Source organism: Panulirus ornatus, chromosome 59 (genome assembly GCF_036320965.1).
Source record: "Panulirus ornatus isolate Po-2019 chromosome 59, ASM3632096v1, whole genome shotgun sequence".
NCBI lineage: Eukaryota > Metazoa > Arthropoda > Malacostraca > Decapoda > Palinuridae > Panulirus > Panulirus ornatus.
Window position 1 is genome coordinate 26,473,955 of NC_092282.1, and position 22,241 is coordinate 26,496,195.

The 22,241-nt window shown below is 40.1% G+C and overlaps 1 protein-coding gene across 4 annotated transcripts in view; it reads right to left on the reverse strand.

Annotated features, from left to right (window-relative positions):
* Nucleotides 1–22,241, reverse strand: part of cac (calcium voltage-gated channel subunit cacophony) — a 1,845,957-nt gene that overhangs the window by 1,259,553 nt on the left and 564,163 nt on the right. For all 4 annotated transcript variants that reach the window (XM_071696567.1, XM_071696568.1, XM_071696569.1 and 1 more), the window contains one exon: nucleotides 12,555–12,656. In XM_071696567.1, the coding sequence (XP_071552668.1) occupies nucleotides 12,555–12,656 (102 nt within the window). The remainder of the gene's footprint in view (nucleotides 1–12,554; nucleotides 12,657–22,241) is intronic.

Consider the following 22,241-nt stretch of genomic DNA (forward strand, 5'->3'; position numbering starts at 1 on the left):
ACTTTACCAAACTCAGTCACCAGCTTCTGCAGTTTCTCACATGAATCAGCCACCAGCGCTGTATCATCAGCGAACAACAACTGACTCACTTCCCAAGCTCTCTCATCCCCAACAGACTTCATACTTGCCCCTCTTTCCAAAACTCTTGCATTCACCTCCCTAACAACTCCATCCATAAACAAATTAAACAACCATGGAGACATCACACACCCCTGCCGCAAACCTACATTCACTGAGAACCAATCACTTTCCTCTCTTCCTACACGTACACATGCCTTACATCCTCGATAAAAACTTTTCACTGCTTCTAACAACTTGCCTCCCACACCAGATATTCTTAATACCTTCCACAGAGCATCTCTATCAACTCTATCATATGCCTTCTCCAGATCCATAAATGCTACATACAAATCCATTTGCTTTTCTAAGTATTTCTCTAATACATTCTTCAAAGCAAACACCTGATCCACACATCCTCTACCACTTCTGAAACCACACTGCTCTTCCCCAATCTGATGCTCTGTACATGCCTTCACCCTCTCAATCAATACCCTCCCATATAATTTACCAGGAATACTCAACAACTTATACCTCTGTAATTTGAGCACTCACTCTTATCCCCTTTGCCTTTGTACAATGGCACTATGCAAGCATTCCGCCAATCCTCAGGCACCTCACCGTGAGTCATACATACATTAAATAACCTTACCAACCAGTCCACAATACAGTCACCCCCTTTTTTAATAAATTCCACTGCAATATCATCCAAACCTGCTGCCTTGCCGGCTTTCATATTCCGCAAAGCTTTTACTACCTCTTCTCTGTTTACCAAATCATTTTCCGTAACCCTCTCACTTTGCACACCATCTCGACCAAAACACCCTATATCTGCCACTCTATCATCAAACACATTCAACAAACCTTCAAAATACTCACTCCATCTCCTTCTCACATCACCACTACTTGTTATCACCGCCCCATTTGCGCCCTTCACTGAAGTTCCCATTTGCTCCCTTGACTTACGCACTTTATTTACCTCCTTCCAGAACATCTTTTTATTCTCCCTAAAATTTAATGATACTCTCTCACCCCAACTCTCATTTGCCCTTTTTTTCACCTCTTGCACCTTTCTCTTGACCTCCTGTCTCTTTCTTTTATACGTCTCCCACTCAACTGCATTTTTTCCCTGCAAAAATCGTCCAAATGCCTCTCTCTTCTCTTTCACTAATACTCTTACTTCTTCATCCCACCACTCACTACCCTTTCTAATCAACCCACCTCCCACTCTTCTCATGCCACAAGCATATTTTGCGCAATCCATCACTGATTCCCTAAATACATCCCATTCCTCCCCCACTCCCCTTACTTCCATTGTTCTCACCTTTTTCCATTCTGTACTCAGTCTCTCCTGGTACTTCCTCACACAAGTCTCCTTCCCAAGCTCACTTACTCTCACCACCCTCTTCACCCCAACATTCACTCTTTTTTTCTGAAAACCCATACAAATCTTCACCTTAGCCTCCACAAGATAATGATCAGACATCCCTCCAGTTGCACCTCTCAGCACATTAACATCCAAAAGTCTCTCTTTCGCGCGCCTGTCAATTAACACTTAATCCAATAACGCTCTCTGGCCATCTCTCCTACTTACATAAGTATACTTATGTATATCTCGCTTTTTAAACCAGGTATTCCCAATCATCAGTCCTTTTTCAGCACATAAATCTACAAGCTCTTCACCATTTCCATTTACAACACTGAACACCCCATGTATACCAATTATTCCCTCAACTGCCACATTACTCACCTTTGCATTCAAATCACCCATCACTATATATATATATATATATATATATATATATATATATATATATATATATATATATTATTATTATTATTATTATACTTTGTCGCTGTCTCCCGCGTTTGCGAGGTAGCACAAGGAAACAGAGGAAAGAAATGGCCCAACCCCCCCCCCCTACACATGTATATACATACGTCCACACACGCAAATATACATACCTACACAGCTTTCCATGGTTTACCCCAGACGCTTCACATGCCTTGATTCAATCCACTGACAGCACGTCAACCCCGGTATACCACATCGCTCTAATTCACTCTATTCCTTGCCCTCCTTTCACCCTCCTGCATGTTCAGGCCCCGATCACACAAAATCTTTTTCACTCCATCTTTCCACCTCCAATTTGGTCTCCCTCTTCTCGTTCCCTCCACCTCCGACACATATATCCTCTTGGTCAATCTTTCCTCACTCATTCTCTCCATGTGCCCAAACCACTTCAAAACACCCTCTTCTGCTCTCTCAACCACGCTCTTTTTATTTCCACACATCTCTCTTACCCTTACGTTACTCACTCGATCAACCCACCTCACACCACACATTGTCCTCAAACATCTCATTTCCAGCACATCCATCCTCCTGCGCACAACTCTATCCATAGCCCACGCCTCGCAACCATACAACATTGTTGGAACCACTATTCCTTCAAACATACCCATTTTTGCTTTCCGAGATAATGTTCTCGACTTCCACACATTCTTCAAGGCCCCCAGAATTTTCGCCCCCTCCCCCACCCTATGATCCACTTCAGCTTCCATGGTTCCATCCGCTGCCAGATCCACTCCCAGATATCTAAAACACTTCACTTCCTCCAGTTTTTCTCCATTCAAACTCACCTCCCAATTGACTTGACCCTCAACCCTACTGTACCTAATAACCTTGCTCTTATTCACATTTACTCTTAACTTTCTTCTTCCACACACTTTACCAAACTCAGTCACCAGCTTCTGCAGTTTCTCACATGAATCAGCCACCAGCGCTGTATCATCAGCGAACAACAACTGACTCACTTCCCAAGCTCTCTCATCCCCAACAGACTTCATACTTGCCCCTCTTTCCAAAACTCTTGCATTTACCTCCCTAACAACCCCATCCATAAACAAATTAAACAACCATGGAGACATCACACACCCCTGCCGCAAACCTACATTCACTGAGAACCAATCACTTTCCTCTCTTCCTACACGTACACATGCCTTACATCCTCGATAAAAACTTTTCACTGCTTCTAACAACTTTCCTCCCACACCATATATTCTTAATACCTTCCACAGAGCATCTCTATCAACTCTATCATATGCCTTCTCCAGATCCATAAATGCTACATACAAATCCATTTGCTTTTCTAAGTATTTCTCACATACATTCTTCAAAGCAAACACCTGATCCACACATCCTCTACCACTTCTGAAACCACACTGCTCTTCCCCGATCTGATGCTCTGTACATGCCTTCACCCTCTCAATCAATACCCTCCCATATAATTTACCAGGAATACTCAACAAACTTATACCTCTGTAATTTGAGCACTCACTCTTATCCCCTTTGCCTTTGTACAATGGCACTATGCACGCATTCCGCCAATCCTCAGGCACCTCACCATGAGTCATACATACATTAAATAACCTTACCAACCAGTCCACAATACAGTCACCCCCTTTTTTAATAAATTCCACTGCAATACCATCCAAACCTGCTGCCTTGCCGGCTTTCATCTTCCGCATAGCTTTCACTACCTCTTCTCTGTTTACCAAATCATTTTCCCTAACCCTCTCACTTTGCACACCACCTCGACCAAAACACCCTATATCTGCCACTCTCTCTCTCTCTCTCTCTCTCTCTATATATATATATATATATATATATATATATATATATATATATTTTTTTTTTTTTTTTTTTCATACTATTCGCCGTTTCCCGCGATAGCGAGGTAGCGTTAAGAACAGAGGATTGGGCCTTTTTTGGAATATCCTCACCTGGCCCTCTCTGTTCCTTCTTTTGAAAAAAAAAAAAAAAAAAAAAAAAAAAAAGGAGAGGGGAGGATTTCCAGCCCCCCGCTCCCTCCCCTTTTAGTCGCCTTCTACGACACGCAGGGAATACGTGGGAAGTATTCTTAATCCCCTATCCCCAGGGATAGTATATATATATATATATATATATATATATATATATATATATATATATATATATATATATATATATATTTTTTTTTTTTTTTTTTTTTTTTTTTTTATACTTTGTCGCTGTCTCCCGCGTTTGCGAGGTAGCGCGAGGAAACAGACGAAAGAAATGGCCCAACCCCCATACACACGTACATACACACGTCCACACACGCAAATATACATACCTACACAGCTTTCCATGGTTTACCCCAGACGCTTCACATGCCTTGATTCAATCCACTGACAGCACGTCAACCCCTGTATACCACATCGCTCCAATTCACTCTATTCCTTGCCCTCCTTTCACCCTCCTGCATGTTCAGGCCCCGATCACACAAAATCTTTTTCACTCCATCTTTCCACCTCCAATTTGGTCTCCCTCTTCTCCTCGTTCCCTCCACCTCCGACACATATATCCTCTTGGTCAATCTTTCCTCACTCATTCTCTCCATGTGCCCAAACCATTTCAAAACACCCTCTTCTGCTCTCTCAACCACGCTCTTTTTATTTCCACACATCTCTCTTACCCTTACGTTACTTACTCGATCAAACCACCTCACACCACACATTGTCCTCAAACATCTCATTTCCAGCACATCCATCCTCCTGCGCACAACTCTATCCATAGCCCACGCCTCGCAACCATACAACATTGTTGGAACCACTATTCCTTCAAACATACCCATTTTTGCTTTCCGAGATAATGTTCTCGACTTCCACACATTTTTCAAGGCTCCCAAAATTTTCGCCCCCTCCCCCACCCTATGATCCACTTCCGCTTCCATGGTTCCATCCGCTGACAGATCCACTCCCAGATATCTAAAACACTTCACTTCCTCCAGTTTTTCTCCATTCAAACTCACCTCCCAATTGACTTGACCCTCAACCCTACTGTACCTAATAACCTTGCTCTTATTCACATTTACTCTTAACTTTCTTCTTCCACACACTTTACCAAACTCAGTCACCAGCTTCTGCAGTTTCTCACATGAATCAGCCACCAGCGCTGTATCATCAGCGAACAACAACTGACTCACTTCCCAAGCTCTCTCATCCCCAACAGACTTCATACTTGCCCCTCTTTCCAGGACTCTTGCATTTACCTCCCTAACAACCCCATCCATAAACAAATTAAACAACCATGGAGACATCACACACCCCTGCCGCAAACCTACATTCACTGAGAACCAATCACTTTCCTCTCTTCCTACACGTACACATGCCTTACATCCTCGATAAAAACTTTTCACTGCTTCTAACAACTTGCCTCCCACACCATATATTCTTAATACCTTCCACAGAGCATCTCTATCAACTCTATCATATGCCTTCTCCAGATCCATAAATGCTACATACAAATCCATTTGCTTTTCTAAGTATTTCTCACATACATTCTTCAAAGCAAACACCTGATCCACACATCCTCTACCACTTCTGAAACTTTATATATATATATATATATATATATATATATATATATATATATATATATATATATATATATATACACATACATAGACATATACATATATACACATGTACATATCCATACTTGCTGCCTTCATCCATTCCCATAGCAACCCCGCCACACACAAAATAGCATTCCCCCTTCAGCGAGGCAGCACTTATAACAGACAAAAATAAGGCTACATTCATTCACACTCAGTCTCTAGGTGTCATGTGTAATGCACCCAAACCACAGCTCCCTTCCCACATCCAGGCCCTACTGACCCTTCCATGGTTTACCCCAGATGCTTCACATGCCCTGGTTCAATCCACTGACAGTGCATCTACCCTGGTATATCACATCATTTCAATTCACTCTATTCCTTACATGCCTTTCACCCTCCTGATGTTCAGGCCCCCATCATTCAAAATCCTTTTCACTCCATCCTTCCACCTCCTATTTGGTCTCCTGCTTCTCCTTCTTCCCTCCATCTCTGACACATATATCCTCCTTGCCAATCTTTTCTTTTTTCATATATATTCGCCATCTACCATATTAGAGATAGCATTAAGAACAGAGGACTGAGCCTAAAAGGTAAAATCCATACTTGGCCCCCTTCTCTGTCCCTTCCTTGGAAAATTTAAAACTGAAGGGGAGGGTTTCCAGCTACCTCTTCCCTCCCCTTTTAGTCACCTTTTACGATAAGCAGGCAATACAAAAGAGCATTAGATAGAAATAGCTTGTAGGATCATTTAGCCAGGAGCATTAGATAGAAACATTAGATAGAAGTAGTGGGTAGGAGCATTAGATAGAAGTCATCAGGAGCATTAGGTAGGAACCTCTGCAAACACTGCGCTAGACTTGCCCTTTGCCAATGGCCTGTTAAGGGAGAGGCACTGCAGGCTAAGAAGTGGCACTAGAGTTCTGTAGTTATGGAAACTGTTGCCATGGCCACCCCTTTGAGGGAGTTCCAATTGGAACAGGCATCACAGACGGAGATATGTATATATAACGTATAAGGTCCCAATGATTATAACTGTATTTCATATGCTGCACTTGGGTCTCTCAAAATGTCATCCTATGCATTCCTGCTGTGACCCATAACCCATAAGCCTCCCTCATTCTCACTCCACCTTTAGTAGAAGTAAACTGAGAAGCAGGAACTACATCTCATTTTTCTCTTGGAAGCTGAAGAGGCTGGAATATGTGATATATACATGCAGAGTGCACCTTTTCAGCAGGGGTTATATACCACACTGGATGTATCATCCATTACAGTTTGTAGTATCCAAATTAAGAAGCAGCTATTTTCTTCTTTTCTCTTTCTTTAAAAGGTCCAGTCTCAGATGTTTCATTTTTTTCTTTGTATGCTTTTGCTCCATTTCTCTTCATTAAACCTGTTCTCCTCTTAAGAGATTCTGTTAGTTCTTTGTCATTTATTTCTTATTTCTTCTTAAAGTTTTCACATCCTCTCCTATTTTACTCTTGATCATTTTTCTTTTTTTTCATTTTCTACTATTCACCTAATGTTTTCCACAACCTGGAATCTTCCTCTGTGAACTATCATTCTTTTCAAATATTACTAAACCTTCAACTATCTCTTTCTCACAGAACAATACCATGTTGATAGTAATGTCACTCTTAAAAAACATCATTCCAACTTATACATACAATCACCAACATATATATATATGCAATAACCACAGCTCCCTATCCACATCCATGCCCCACAGACCTTTCCAAAATCTTTCTCACTCCATCCTTCCACCTCCAATTTTGGTCTCCTATTTCTCCTTGTTCCCTTCACCTCTGACACATATATTCTCTTTCTCAATCTTTCCTCATTCTCTCCATATGTCCAAACCATTTCATCACACCCTCTTCTGCTCTCTCAACTACACTCATTTCATTTCCACACATTTCTCTTACCTTTTCATTACTTACTCAATCAAACCACCTCACACCACATATTGTCCTTAAACATCTCATTTCCAATACATCCACCCTCCTCCGTACAACCCTATCTATAACCCATGCCTCACAACCGTATAAAATTGTTGGAACTACTATTCCTTCAAACATACCCATTTTTGTTCACCGAGATAACATTCTCTCCTTCCACACATTCTTCATCACTCCCAGAACCTTCGCCCCCTCCCCCACCCTGTGATTCACTTCTGCTTCCACGGTTTCACTTGATGCTAAGTCCACTCCCAGATAACTAAAACACTTCAGTTTTTTTCCATTCAAACTTACATCCCAGTTAACTTGTCCCTCAACCCTACTGAACCTGATAACCTTGCTCTTATTCACATTTGCTCTCAACTTTCTCCTTTCACATGCTTTTCCAAACTCAGTCACCAACTTCTGTAGTTTCTCACTTGAGTCCTATGAGTCCATGGGGAAGTGCAACATGATAAGTTCCTAAGTGCACTTTCATGTAATATTCACATCATTAGGGGAGATACAAGAAAGAAATATAACACTACATTAATATACAACGAAGAGATGTACCTAGGACACCATTTGTTAAACAAGTGACTACCGGAATGTAGGTCAGGTGCATTCAAGTCTGGCAACAATTGTATCATAAACTTATTATGTGGACAAGAAGGGGAACTGTTTACAAATTTCATCAACAATAAAGCTATCCAATTTGTCTAGACCTTCACTAATATTGTATGTTACAATTCTCTGTGTATTTAGTAATAGACGACTCAATGATATTTGGTACTTGAGTTTGAGTTAATAACTGAGATGGTATTACTCCAATCAATACAATGATCATAATTTTCAACATAACTAAACATGGCATTTGATTATTACCCTGTTCTTATACTATACTTATGTTGCTAAAGTTTAACTAAAATTTCCTTAACAGCCTGCCCAACATAAAACTCATCACAATTTCTACACGGCACTCTATTGGTGCATCCTGCTGAACTTTCTGATGAGTTCCTGATTAAGATATTGTTTATAGTATTGCTGTCGCTGAACCGAGGGCCCATTCTATCGACCATATCCTAGGGATGGAGGAACAGCTGGGTTGACTATGTACCAACTGCTGCAACCAGGATTTGAATCTATGTGCTCAACCCTGGGTAGCCCATGAATGCGTCACAGTCAGGAACGCTAACCGTTACACCACACACATCTTGCTCATTGAATAATTACATAATTACCCATCCGCGATACACCCAACACTGATTTCAATCAGATTCTGTCTTCTCTTAAATGTTTCTGTAGTTGTTCATGGCATTTTTTTTATTTCTCCAAGTGGTATGTAGAATGGTCATCCCAGCTTCCTTGCTAGGCAATCATACATTTCTGTTTACCTTATTTTTGGTATATTCCATGGTATTCTTTAAGATTTCAAAACTTTATACCTTCTTTATTGAGAGGCTTTCAGCTTCAATATATTTGTTTTTATACCTTTAATTTGTTGTCACATGTAGAAAATCTTATATCTTTCTCTTCTTTCTCAGTTACAAAGTTACAGTTCTTTCAACTTTTCATGGTAGTTCAAATGTTCCATTCCTTAGTACTGCTTGTGCTGTGCTTCTGAATTCTCTCTAATTTGTACATGTTTCATTGGTAACCATACGACAGACAAATTCAATTTTGCTTTATGTATACATTAAACATTTTCATCAGCCATATTTTTCTGTCTCTTATAGCAAATGTTCTCAAAATCATATAGCTCATTACATGGACCAAAAGCATTACCTTATTACATTCTACGGATCATACTTTGTCACTTACGATGACACCCAAATTCCCAGACAAACACAAGTCACACTTTCCTTTCTATGGTCTGAATATCGACCACCACTACAACACTATAAACATCATTTCAACTTGTCCAAAGATCTTCCATGTCCATGATGCAACTAGCACAATGAAGACACTGAGCACTTACATCTCTACTGCCCTTGCACTATATGCACACATAACACAACTGCAATTAATGCCCCACAGTCCCAACTACTGAATGTGGTCGCATTCCTGAGCACTGCAAGAGCCTTAGAAAGAGAGAAAGGACTCCTGGGGCAGGATATGAGTGTGTGTGTGTGTGTGTGTTATCCCTGGTGACAGGGGAGAAAGAATGCTTCCCATATATTCCCTCCGTGCCATAGAGGATGACTAAAAGGGGTGGGAGCAAAGGGCTGGAAATCCTCCCCTCCAGTTTATACTTTTCCAAAAGAAGGAACAGAGAAGGACACCAAGTGAGGATTTTCCCTCAAAGCTCAGTTCTCTGTTCTTGAAGCTATCTCACTAATGTGGGAAATGTTGAGAATGTATGGAAAAAATATGTATGTGTGTGTGTGTGTGTGTGTCTAGTTTTGATGCACTGTAAATGACAGTTTAAGAATGAATTTGGGCAGGTGCAACCTTTCTTCATCTGCTCCTGGCCCTACCTCACTCACACAGGAAATGGCAAGAAGTAGGCAAACCACGGAAAGGTCTGTAGGACCTGGTTGTGGCTAAGGAGTTGTGATTTCGGTGCATTGCACATGACAGATAGAGAATAGATGTGAGCAAATGCAGCCTTTCTTTGTCTGTTCCTAGTACTACCTATCAAATGCCAGAAACAGCAATTAAGTATGAAAAACAAAATATATATATATAGGAGTCACCAGAATCTGCCTGTTCAGGGCTACAAGGTGAATGAAAAGTCACCTTTGGCAAGGCTATATCATTTAGAGCAGTCTCTTCAAAGAACTTCTCAGTCTAAAGGAGTCTATATTTCCCTGCTGCAGGAAGTAGCACTGCCTTACGGTGTAGGAGACTTTAGAAGGATCCTTGGTAACCCCAGGACACTTTCACAGAAAATGGTCCTGGGGTAATCATATATAAAACATTACAAGAGAGAGAGAGTATGTGTTTGTGTGTGTGTGTGTGTGTGTGTGTGTGTGATAGCCATGATTTGGGCACTGAGTAGTCTGTGACATCTCAGCTGCTAAAAAGAAAAATATCAGAACATGGTTTCTTCTTCAGTAATAACTAAAAAAAACATTTAAAAAGATGACAAACTAAACATTTTAGCCTTAATTCATACCTTAGAGGGCATTCTGAGCTCCAATACAATCGCATGTCTTAGTATGCTATCACACGCTAAAGAATTAATCCAGAATTTTTTCTAAACAGAAACTAGTAGCAAATGCTTTTGAGCAAATAGCACAATGTTTTACTAATTGTTGTGGTCAAATATTTGTAGCCTTTTAGTAATTGTTGTCTGAATGCAATAAGATATTCCATTATCAAGAAGAACATTAGCTTGTGTGACCGTGATGCTGCACTTTGCAGAAGCATAATGGGTAGCTCACTTGTCAAGGATATCAGTAAAATTCTTTGTTCTTGCATAATAAGCATCTTAAAGTATTAGTTTTGAAAAACATTATGCCTTGTATGCAATATACAAAAGTCAACCTTTGGGTCTCATTTCGCATGATATGAGGTAAGTACATTTACTGCCTTCTTAAGGAAAACCTTTGTGCTGTACCAAGACAGCCACTGTACCCATAATAAATATTTATGCAGATTCATTATCAAATGGTTTAAATGATATTTCAAACTCATCTTTGACACTCTTCCTGACATAATCCAGAACACCACTCAAACAGAGAGTGTTGATGGCTATCAACATATTAAAATATCAGCTTAATAAATGATTCAAAAAGTCCTAACAAATTACATATTGCTACTGACATATAACTAGTTTTGTCAAATCATGCCTCTGCACTTTGACATGAGTAACCTGCAGGCACATTCTACCATCCCACCTGCTCCATGTTCAATCTATCCTCAGTGACTCAGACCTAAGAACTGGCATGGCAATGATGCTACCAGTTGCTTTAAGGGCCTACTCCTGTGCTATATTCATATAGTACATAACTAGCCTAAAATGTGTGATGAGTCACTTGTGATAGTTTGATAACCACTTCATATTACATCCAAGACTTCCTACTAATGAGAAGTCCAGTTACATGCTTGACATGTCACACAGAATTGAAATAATCATGAATTGCTCCAATCAAAGTAGAGAAAGAGGTCTCTCATGGACAAGACCAATATACTTTAACTCCTGAAAGACTGGTTTGGTTGCATCCCTTTTCCTTGCAAGAATTCTTAGCCATGACCTCCCTTGATCTAAATGAACTGCTTTAACAAGGGAAAAAGTTTTCCTTGGATCTTTAAAATGATCATCCACGAGATGCATTTCATGCAACCACTTCTCTCTTGTGATGTGGTGAACTTGGCTATATGACAGCTACTGTGGTGAACCAACAGGGCAAACCAATTCAGCAGTTACTAGAAGGAGAGGAAAGTGACACAAAATTCAACTGATGTAATGGGTGTGTCTGGCTGATTTCTCAACTTCTGGTCAGATTTTGGATCCAGGGTCCTCCAAGGGTGGACCTTGTAGGCATTCTTAGAAATGATCTTCCTAGCATACTAAATAAAACATCCTCTTCCTAAATCACACTGTTGTACCAACTGTTGCTCTGCCACAAACTCTAAAACTCCATAAAATTCATCAAAGCCTGCAATTTTCCATTTGTCTGTTTCATTGATTTCCCTCTACATTTCCAAGTCTTCCCAGCTTTCCTACCTTTATTTTCTGTCTTAAGTATATCAAAATAATTTTCATTTTCATAACTTCTCATTTCTCAGAGAAAGCAACTAATGTCTACTTTGTTAAAGTGATAACCAAACTAACATGCACAATTCTTTAGTTTCTATTCTTTAAGTTTCTATTGTCTTAAATGTGCACAGGTGGTCAGCAAAGAAAATGTCTGTTGAAGATATATGCATGGACCACCCTGCTTTCAGTTAAAATGAAAATATGCAAGACACTGACTGGGAGATGGAGAAAAAGAAAAAATAACTAAAATGACACACGAGTTTAAGATAAAATATTCCATCACAAAACGAACAAAATTAAATACAAGAATTACAGGCAAATGGGAAAATTTGAGAAAACTGAAAACACAGTAAAAGAAAAAGGAAGTGAATACTGTAACAGAAAGAAACTGAAAAAAATGAGAATGTTTCAGAGAATATGTCATGTCCCGCTCACCATCCTCATCCTCAGCCTCATTCTCCTCGTCTTCAGTATCTGTACTCTTACTCTTCCCTAAGTGTTTGAGCTTTTTTCTTTTTGCTGCTGCTCTTCTTCTTGCTGTGGAAGAATACATAAATTTAAGTTGTACAAAAAAAATTATGCAGTGGAGTAAAAAAAAGAAGCAGTGCAGTGTTTAATTCTGTACTGTATAAGTTTAAAATTTTTTGAAATTTCATTATCATGTTTCATAACTCAAGATTTACTATACTGGAATTTCTTTGAGAACAATATATATGACAGAGATATATTTCTAAAGAATGCAAAAAGTATCTAGAGTCATCACTGTACATTCTTACACATGAGATCTCTGTTTAGTCTCATGGTTATGATGGGCTGATAGGGCACAGTTAGTTACTTGAAATCACCTAATTGTGCAGTATGGGGAGGGAATTCTACACTTATGTTCATGGGTCCTCATCTATTAGACTTCTTTACTATCAAACATCTCTTTAAATTTCTGTATAGTGTTTGCATTCATAGTCTCATCACGAAGCTGCTTACATCCATCCATCATTCTATCACTACAGATGTACTTCACACTTTTTCTAACATGTTTCTTAATCAGTTTCTTGCCAGTAAATATCACTGTTCTTTCCTTGCTGATTTCAATGAGCTATTAATTCTAACAAGCTAGTCTGATCCACAAACTTGGAGACTGTTATCATGTCTCATCTCACTCTTCTCTCTCCTAATGTAGAGAAAATTATAGCCTTAAATCTCTCTCAGCTCCCTTGCTTCAGGTAACATATTTGCTGCCCTCTGCCAGATATTCTCTCTTAGCTCTCTATGTTTCTTCAAGTGAAGTGACCAAACTTGAGATGCATACTCTAATTCATGTCTAATATGTACTCTAAATAGTCTACCAAAAAATTCTTTGTCCATGTACTTAATGCAACTTTAATATAAAAAAAATTTCCTCCTTAACAATGTTCCAGAAGGCAATATAATGAATAAAGTCCCATTCACATGGAGGTCTGTATAGTTTGTTTCTAGCCACGTAATAATCATATACAGGCCTCCTTTCAGCACAGCCCATCTTCCTTATTCCATATTAGACAAGGTTAAACTTCATCATTTCTGTATCTGACCAACTCTGGAGCTTGTTTAAACCTCTTTCAAATTGATGTAATAGTGGCCATTCCTTAATTTCATAATGTTAGCATTTTGAATAATAGTTATTCAAATACGATTCCAGTCCTCATGTCACATCATCATTTATAGAGATGTCAAATAAAAATAGTTCCAAAACTAAGACCTGCAGCATGTCAATGATTACCTCAAATTATTTAGAAAATGTACCCATGACATGCAACTTTGTTACCCTTCATACATGTTTTTCAATCCCCTACTTAAAAACCCAGGTTTTGTCAACTTTTTGTTGGTAGAATATCAAGTACCTTGTGGAAATCCAAGTATCCACAATCCATCCACCTTTCTCTTTTATCTGAGCCTGAACTCACTGTTATCATAAGTACAAGAATCATGCATTACCTCTTTCCTCAGATCTAAACTCACACTACCTCTCACTTAGGTAGTTGCGCCTTTGCAAGTAACCATTCACCTGCTTTCCGATTATCTTTTCAAATATCTTATACACCACACCAATCGGAAATACTAGCCCATAGTTTAATAATCTTAAGCATTCTATAAAGTTTAGCAGTCAGAAAAACTAGCCTGTTGTTGAATGTAATTTCTCCATCTCTTTCCATCAAGACAAACACGACTTACTCTTTTCCACTCCCTTGGCACTAATCCCTTTTTCATTTGAGTTTTGAGCAAAATTTCAAATGGCCTATCAAGTGTTTCTCAACACTCATGAGTCCATAATGCAAAACATTATCATATCCATGCACCTTGCATCAAGATCCTTGATGTAAGAAATACTTAGAAAAGCAAATGGATTTGTATGTAGTATTTATGGATTTAGAGAAGGCATATGATAGAGTTGATAGAGATGCTCTGTGGAAGGTATTAAGAATATATGGTGTGGGGGGCAAGTTGTTAGAAGCAGTGAAAAGTTTTTATCGAGGATGTAAGGGAAGTGTACGTGTAGGAAGAGAGGAAAGTAATTGGTTCTCACTGAATGTTGGTTTGCGGCAGGGGTGTGTGATGTCTCCATGGTTGTTTAATTTGTTTATGGATGGAGTTGTTAGGGAGGTGAATGCAAGAGTTTTGGAAAGAGGGGCAAGTATGCAATCAGTTGTGGATGAGAGAGCTTGGGAAGTGAGTCAGTTGTTGTTCACTGATGATACAGTGCTGATGGCTGATTTGTGTAAGTAACTGCAGAAGCTGGTGACTGAGTTTGGTATTAGTAAAGTGTGTGAAAGAAGAAAGGTGAGAGTAAATGTGAATAAGAGCAAGGTTGTTAGGTACAGTGGGGTTGAGGGACAAGTCAATTGGGAGGTAAGTTTGACTGGAGAAAAACTGGAGGAAGTGAAGTGTTTTAGCTATCTGGGAGTGGATTTGGCAGTGGATGGAACCATTGAAGCAGAAGTGAATCATAGGGTAGGGGAAGGGGCAAAAGTTCTGGGAGAGTTGAAGAATGTGTGGAAGTTGAGAACATTATCTCGGAAAGCAAAAATGGGTATGTGTGAAGGAACACTGGTTCCAACAACGCTATATGGTTGCGAGGCTTGGACTATGGATAGAGTTGTGCGGAGGAGGGTAGATGTGCTGGAAATGAGATGTTTGAGGACAGTATGTGGTGTGAGATGGTTTGATCGAGTAAGTAATGAGAGGGTAAGAGAGATGTAAGGTAATAAAAAGAGGGTGGTTGAGAGAGCAGAAGAGGGTGTTTTGAAATGGTTTGGTCACATGGAGAGAATGAGTGAGGAAAGATTGACAAAGAGGATATATGTGTCACAGGTGGAGGGAAAGAGGAGAAGTGGGAGACCAAATTGGAGTTGGAAAGATGTGAAAAAGATTTTGAGTGATCGGGGCCTCAACATGCAGGAGGGTGAAAGGCGTGCAGGGAATAGAGTGAATTGGAACGATATAGTATACAGGGGTCAACATGCTGTCAATGGATTGAACCAGGGCATGTGAAGCGTCTGGGGTAAACCATGGAAAGTTCTGTGGGGCCTGGATGTGGAAAGGGAGCTGTGGTTTCAGTGCATTATTACATGACAGCTAGAGGCTGAGTGTGAACGAATGTGGCCTTTGTTGTTTTTTCCAAGCGCTACCTCGCGCACATGCAGGGGGAAGGGGTTTTTATTTCATATGTGGCAGGGTGGCGATGGGAATGAATAAAGGCAGACAGTATGAATCATGTACATGTGTATATATGTATATGTCTGTGTGTGTATATATATGTATACGTTGAGATGTATAGGTATGTATATTTGCGTGTGTGGACGTGTATGTATACACATATGTATGAGGGAGGGTTGGGCCATTCTTTCGTCTGTTTCCTTGCACTACCTTGCTAACATAGGAGACAGCAACAAAGCAAAATAAATAAATAAATATATATGTTTTCTAGGGTGTTACTGGACTCCACCATCTTGAGGTTACACTATGATACAAAAAGTCATCTTTGGTAAGGCTGTACCATTGAAGTATAGCCTATTCAAAGAACTACTCATTCCAAAGGAGTTTACATTTCTCTGCAACTGTAAGTAGTGCAGTCTAGGGCTGAAGGAACCTCTGCAAAACACATCTTGGTAACAGTACGATTTTCTTATAAAGAAGTTCTGGAATGGTTATGATTTAAATATGTAATCTTTTTGAACAATTTCAATGTATTGCATTTTGAGAGTCGATGATTACTTCCTGATGACTGCATATCCTTATCCTTATATGGTAAACAAAATCTGATGATCTTTTAAAGACTAGGGGCCATTAAAAACTGATGTTCTAACAATTCCCACCTCTGTCCAAATATCTAGCTGATTTATCATACTATTAGTGGCCTACTGAGGTTTCTTCCATCATTAAGAAGGTGCAGGAAAATCACTCTTATAAATACACAGCCATCAATATGAGGGTTGAGCATATATAATGATCCAACAAAAAATACAGATTGTTGGATGAAGTAAGTAATCAGGATGAGCACTCAAGATATGTGTCAGATGGTGATGATACTGAAGAAGATATAATATGAAGAATGTGAAAAGATAATTGACTTAGATCCTGAAGGGATTTCTCAAAAAGGCCAGAATGGGAGTTTTCCACAGTGACCTAGCGCTTGTGGATATTACATAACCTTGCCTAATCTTCTTTTATATAATCCTGAATTAGTGGAGGACTTTGGAAACAGATGATATATAAAGAAGTACAATATTTCCAAAGCAAAAAAACAACCTTTCCAACCTCTTACACATGCCTGCCACTTGATTTCTTCACATCTATATGGATATATATTTCAATATATATACTGATGTTATTCATCATAAATGCTGTGTTAGTGCATGAAGTATGAGTAAGTATGAAATGGGAATCATTATGGAATACGAGTAGAGTGTTCAGTATGAAGAAACAAATCCTTCAATATTCTAACAACACTTGCAAACCAATCTCCCTCACAGTAAATGTTAGTGTGAAAAGTGTAATACCTCTAAATACAGTCATGTTCTGTACCATGAAAACTGCCTGTATAGGAAATAGGAGTACATTTGGAATATGATCTCAACAGGAAGAAAGAAATATTATCTTTTGGTCTTCCTCCCTTACTGGGAGCAGGCAAATGGATCATCCACACACTAATTAAGCATTGGAGCAGGCCAACTATATTTTTCTTTCCATATTGTTGTATTAAAATTTCCTGACTCTGTTCTTCATTTAAAAGTTTATACAAGGGCACAGAGTGGAACATACAATGTATTACACTTTACAAGTAACAGTAACCATTTGCCCTGTTCTGAAACTTGGCCTGGCAACAAGGTAGGTATATTTTTCCCAGAGTATTTGCCAGTCTACCAAATGTAAAAAATGTTTTTGCTTTTGTTTTTCACTCATTCCCAATTCACAGCTCCCCAAGTTGTTACATGCACCTGTAAACATTCAAACTTCTAACTAGAAGTGCATGGGAGTGTGTAGTTTATCAAAATAGTGTATATATATTTTGTATGAGTAGTATCTAAAATAACTGTGGAAAGTAATGCTGGTATGCACAGGAGTTTACATAATTTTGGCACATTGACATACACAAATAAGCCATCTGTTTGAAATCTAAAATGTACTGGTTCCAGCACAGGTGTCCATCAAATAACTACTGAATATACATTACATACACATTTATTATATTCTATTATACTTTGTCGCTGTCTCCCAAGTTAGCTAGGTAGTGCAAGGAAACAGACAAAAGAATGGCCCAACCCACCAACATACACATGTATATACATATACATCTACACACACACATATACATACCCATAAATTTCAATGCATACATATATATACAAACACAGACATTTTTTTTTTTTTTTTTTTTTTATACTTTGTCGCTGTCTCCCGCGTTTGCGAGGTAGCGCAAGGAAACAGACGAAAGAAATGGCCCAACCCCCCCCATACACATGTACATACACACGTCCACACACACAAATATACATACCTACACAGCTTTCCATGGTTTACCCCGGACGCTTCACATGCCTTGATTCAATCCACTGACAGCACGTCAACCCCTGTATACCACATCGCTCCAATTCACTCTATTCCTTGCCCTCCTTTCACCCTCCTGCATGTTCAGGCCCCGATCACACAAAATCTTTTTCACTCCATCTTTCCACCTCCAATTTGGTCTCCCTCTTCTCCTCGTTCCCTCCACCTCCGACACATATATCCTCTTGGTCAATCTTTCCTCACTCATTCTCTCCATGTGCCCAAACCATTTTAAAACACCCTCTTCTGCTCTCTCAACCACGCTCTTTTTATTTCCACACATCTCTCTTACCCTTACGTTACTTACTCGATCAAACCACCTCACACCACACATTGTCCTCAAACATCTCATTTCCAGCACATCCATCCTCCTGCGCACAACTCTATCCATAGCCCACGCCTCGCAACCATACAACATTGTTGGAACTACTATTCCTTCAAACATACCCATTTTTGCTTTCCGGGATAATGTTCTCGACTTCCACACATTTTTCAAGGCTCCCAAAATTTTCGCCCCCTCCCCCACCCTATGATCCACTTCCGCTTCCATGGTTCCATCCGCTGACAGATCCACTCCCAGATATCTAAAACACTTCACTTCCTCCAGTTTTTCACCATTCAAACTCACCTCCCAATTGACTTGACCCTCAACCCTACTGTACCTAATAACCTTGCTCTTATTCACATTTACTCTTAACTTTCTTCTTCCACACACTTTACCAAACTCCGTCACCAGCTTCTGCAGTTTCTCACATGAATCCGCCACCAGCGCTGTATCATCAGCGAACAACAACTGACTCACTTCCCAAGCTCTCTCATCCCCAACAGACTTCATACTTGCCCCTCTTTCCAAGACTCTTGCATTTACCTCCCTAACAACCCCATCCATAAACAAATTAAACAACCATGGAGACATCACACACCCCTGCCGCAAACCTACATTCACTGAGAACCAATCACTTTCCTCTCTTCCTACACGTACACATGCCTTACATCCTCGATAAAAACTTTTCACTGCTTCTAACAACTTGCCTCCCACACCATATATTCTTAATACCTTCCACAGAGCATCTCTATCAACTCTATCATATGCCTTCTCCAGATCCATAAATGCTACATACAAATCCATTTGCTTTTCTAAGTATTTCTCACATACATTCTTCAAAGCAAACACCTGATCCACACATCCTCTACCACTTCTGAAACCACACTGCTCTTCCCCAATCTGATGCTCTGTACATGCCTTCACCCTCTCAATCAATACCCTCCCATATAATTTACCAGGAATACTCAACAAACTTATACCTCTGTAATTTGAGCACTCACTCTTATCCCCTTTGCCTTTGTACAATGGCACTATGCACGCATTCCGCCAATCCTCAGGCACCTCACCATGAGTCATACATACATTAAATAACCTTACCAACCAGTCAACCATACAGTCACCCCCTTTTTTAATAAATTCCACTGCAATACCATCCAAACCTGCTGCCTTGCCGGCTTTCATCTTCCGCAAAGCTTTTACTACCTCTTCTCTGTTTACCAAATCATTTTCCCTAACCCTCTCACTTTGCACACCACCTCGACCCAAACACCCTATATCTGCCACTCTGTCATCAGACACATTCAACAAACCTTCAAAATACTCATTCCATCTCCTTCTCACATCACCACTACTTGTTATCACCTCCCCATTTACGCCCTTCACTGAAGTTCCCATTTGCTCCCTTGTCTTACGCACCCTATTTACCTCCTTCCAGAACATCTTTTTATTCTCCCTAAAATTTACTGATAGTCTCTCACCCCAACTCTCATTTGCCCTTTTTTTCACCTCTTGCAACTTTCTCTTGACCTCCTGTCTCTTTCTTTTATACTTCTCCCACTCAATTGCATTTTTTCCCTGCAAAAATCGTCTAAATGCCTCTCTCTTCTCTTTCACTAATACTCTTACTTCTTCATCCCACCACTCACTACCCTTTCTAAACAGCCCACCTCCCACTCTTCTCATGCCACAAGCATCTTTTGCGCAATCCATCACTGATTCCCTAAATACATCCCATTCCTCCCCCACTCCCCTTACTTCCATTGTTCTCACCTTTTTCCATTCTGTACACAGTCTCTCCTGATACTTCTTCACACAGGTCTCCTTCCCAAGCTCACTTACTCACTCACAGACATATATATATATATATACACATATATATAATTCATACTTCCTGCCTTTATTAATCGAGCGATCAGAGTCTGAACATGCAGGAGGGTGAAAGGCGTGCAAGGAACAGAGAGAATTGGAACGATATGGTATACCGGGGTCGGCGTGCTGTCAATGGGTTGAACAAGAGCATGTGAAGTGTCTGGGGTAAACCATGGAAAGTTTTGTATGGCCTGGATGTGGAAAAGGAGCTGTGGTTTCGGTGCATTATACATGACAGCTAGAGACTGAGTGTGAAGGGATTTGGCCTTTGTTTTCTTTTCCTATCGCTACCTCGCACACATGCGTGGGGAGGGGGGTGTCATTTCATGTGTTGCGGGTTGGCAATGGGAAGTATTCTTTCTCCCCTATCCCTGGGGATGGGGGAGAAAGAATACTTCCCACGCATTCCTCACGTGTCGTAGAAGGCAACTAAAGGGGACGGGAGTGGGAGGCTGGAAACCCTCCCCTCCTTGTATTTTAACTTTCTAAAAGGGGAAACAGAAGAAGGAGTCACGTGGGGAGTGCTCATCCTCCTCGAAGGCTCAGATTGGGGTGTCTAAAAGTGCGTGGATGTAACCAAGATGAGGAAAAAGGAGGGATAGGTAGTATGTTTGAGGAAAGAAACCTGGATGTTTTGACTCTGAGTGAAACGAAGCTCAAGGGTAAAGGAGAAGAGTGGTTTGGGAATGTCTTGAGAGTAAAGTCAGGGGTTAGTGAGAGAACAAGAGCAAGGGAAGGAGTAGCACTACTCCTGAAACAGGAGTGTTGGGAGTATGTGATAGAGTGTAAGAAAGTAAACTCTAAACTGATATTGGTAAAACTGAAAGTGGATGGAGAGAGATGGGTAATTATTGGTGCATATGCACCTGGGCATGAGAAGAAATATCATGAGAGGCAAGTGTTTTGGGAGCAGCTGAGTGAGTGTGTTTGTAGTTTTAATGCACGAGACCGGGTTATAGTGATGGGTGATTTGAATGCAAAGGTGAGTAATGTGGCAGTTGAGGGAATAACTGGTGTACATGGGGTGTTCAGTGTTGTAAGTGGAAATGGTGGAAAGCTTAAAGATTACTGTGCTGAAAAAAGACTGGTGATTGGGAATACCTGGTTTAAAAAGAGAGACATACATAAGTATATGTATGTAAGAAGGAGAAATGACAAGAGAGCGTTACTGGATTACATGCTAATTGATAGGCACGAGAAAGAGAGACTTTTGGATGTAAATGTGTTGAGAGGTGCAACTTGAGGTATGTTTGATCATTATCTTGTGGAGGTGAAGGTGATTTGTAGAGGTTTTCAGAAAAGATGAGAGAATGTTGGGGTGAAGAGAGTGGTGAGAGTAAGTGAGCTTGGGAAGGTTGTGTGAGGAAGTACCAGGAGAGACAGTACAGAATGGAAAAAGGTGAGAAAAAAGGAAGTAAGGGGAGTGGGGGAGGAATGGGGTGAGAAAAAAGGAAGTAAGGGGAGTGGGGGAGGAATGGGATGTATTTAGGGGAGTACTGATAGCGTGCGCAAAAGATGCTAGTGGCATGAGAAGTGTGGGAGGTGGGCAGATTAGAAAGGGCAGTGAGTGGTGGGATGAAGAAGTAAGATTATTAGTGAAAGAGAAGAGAGAGGCATTTGGACAATTTTTGCAGGGAAATAATGCAAATGACTGGGAGATGTATATAAGAAGAGGCAGGAGGTCAAGAAAAAGGTGCTAGAGGTGAAAAAGAGGGCAAATGAGAGTAGGAGTGAGAGAGTATCATTAGATTTTAGGGAGAATAAAAAGATGTTTTGGAAGGAGGTAAATGAACTGCATAACACAAGGGAACAAATGGGAACTTCAGTGAAGGTGGCTAATGGGAAGG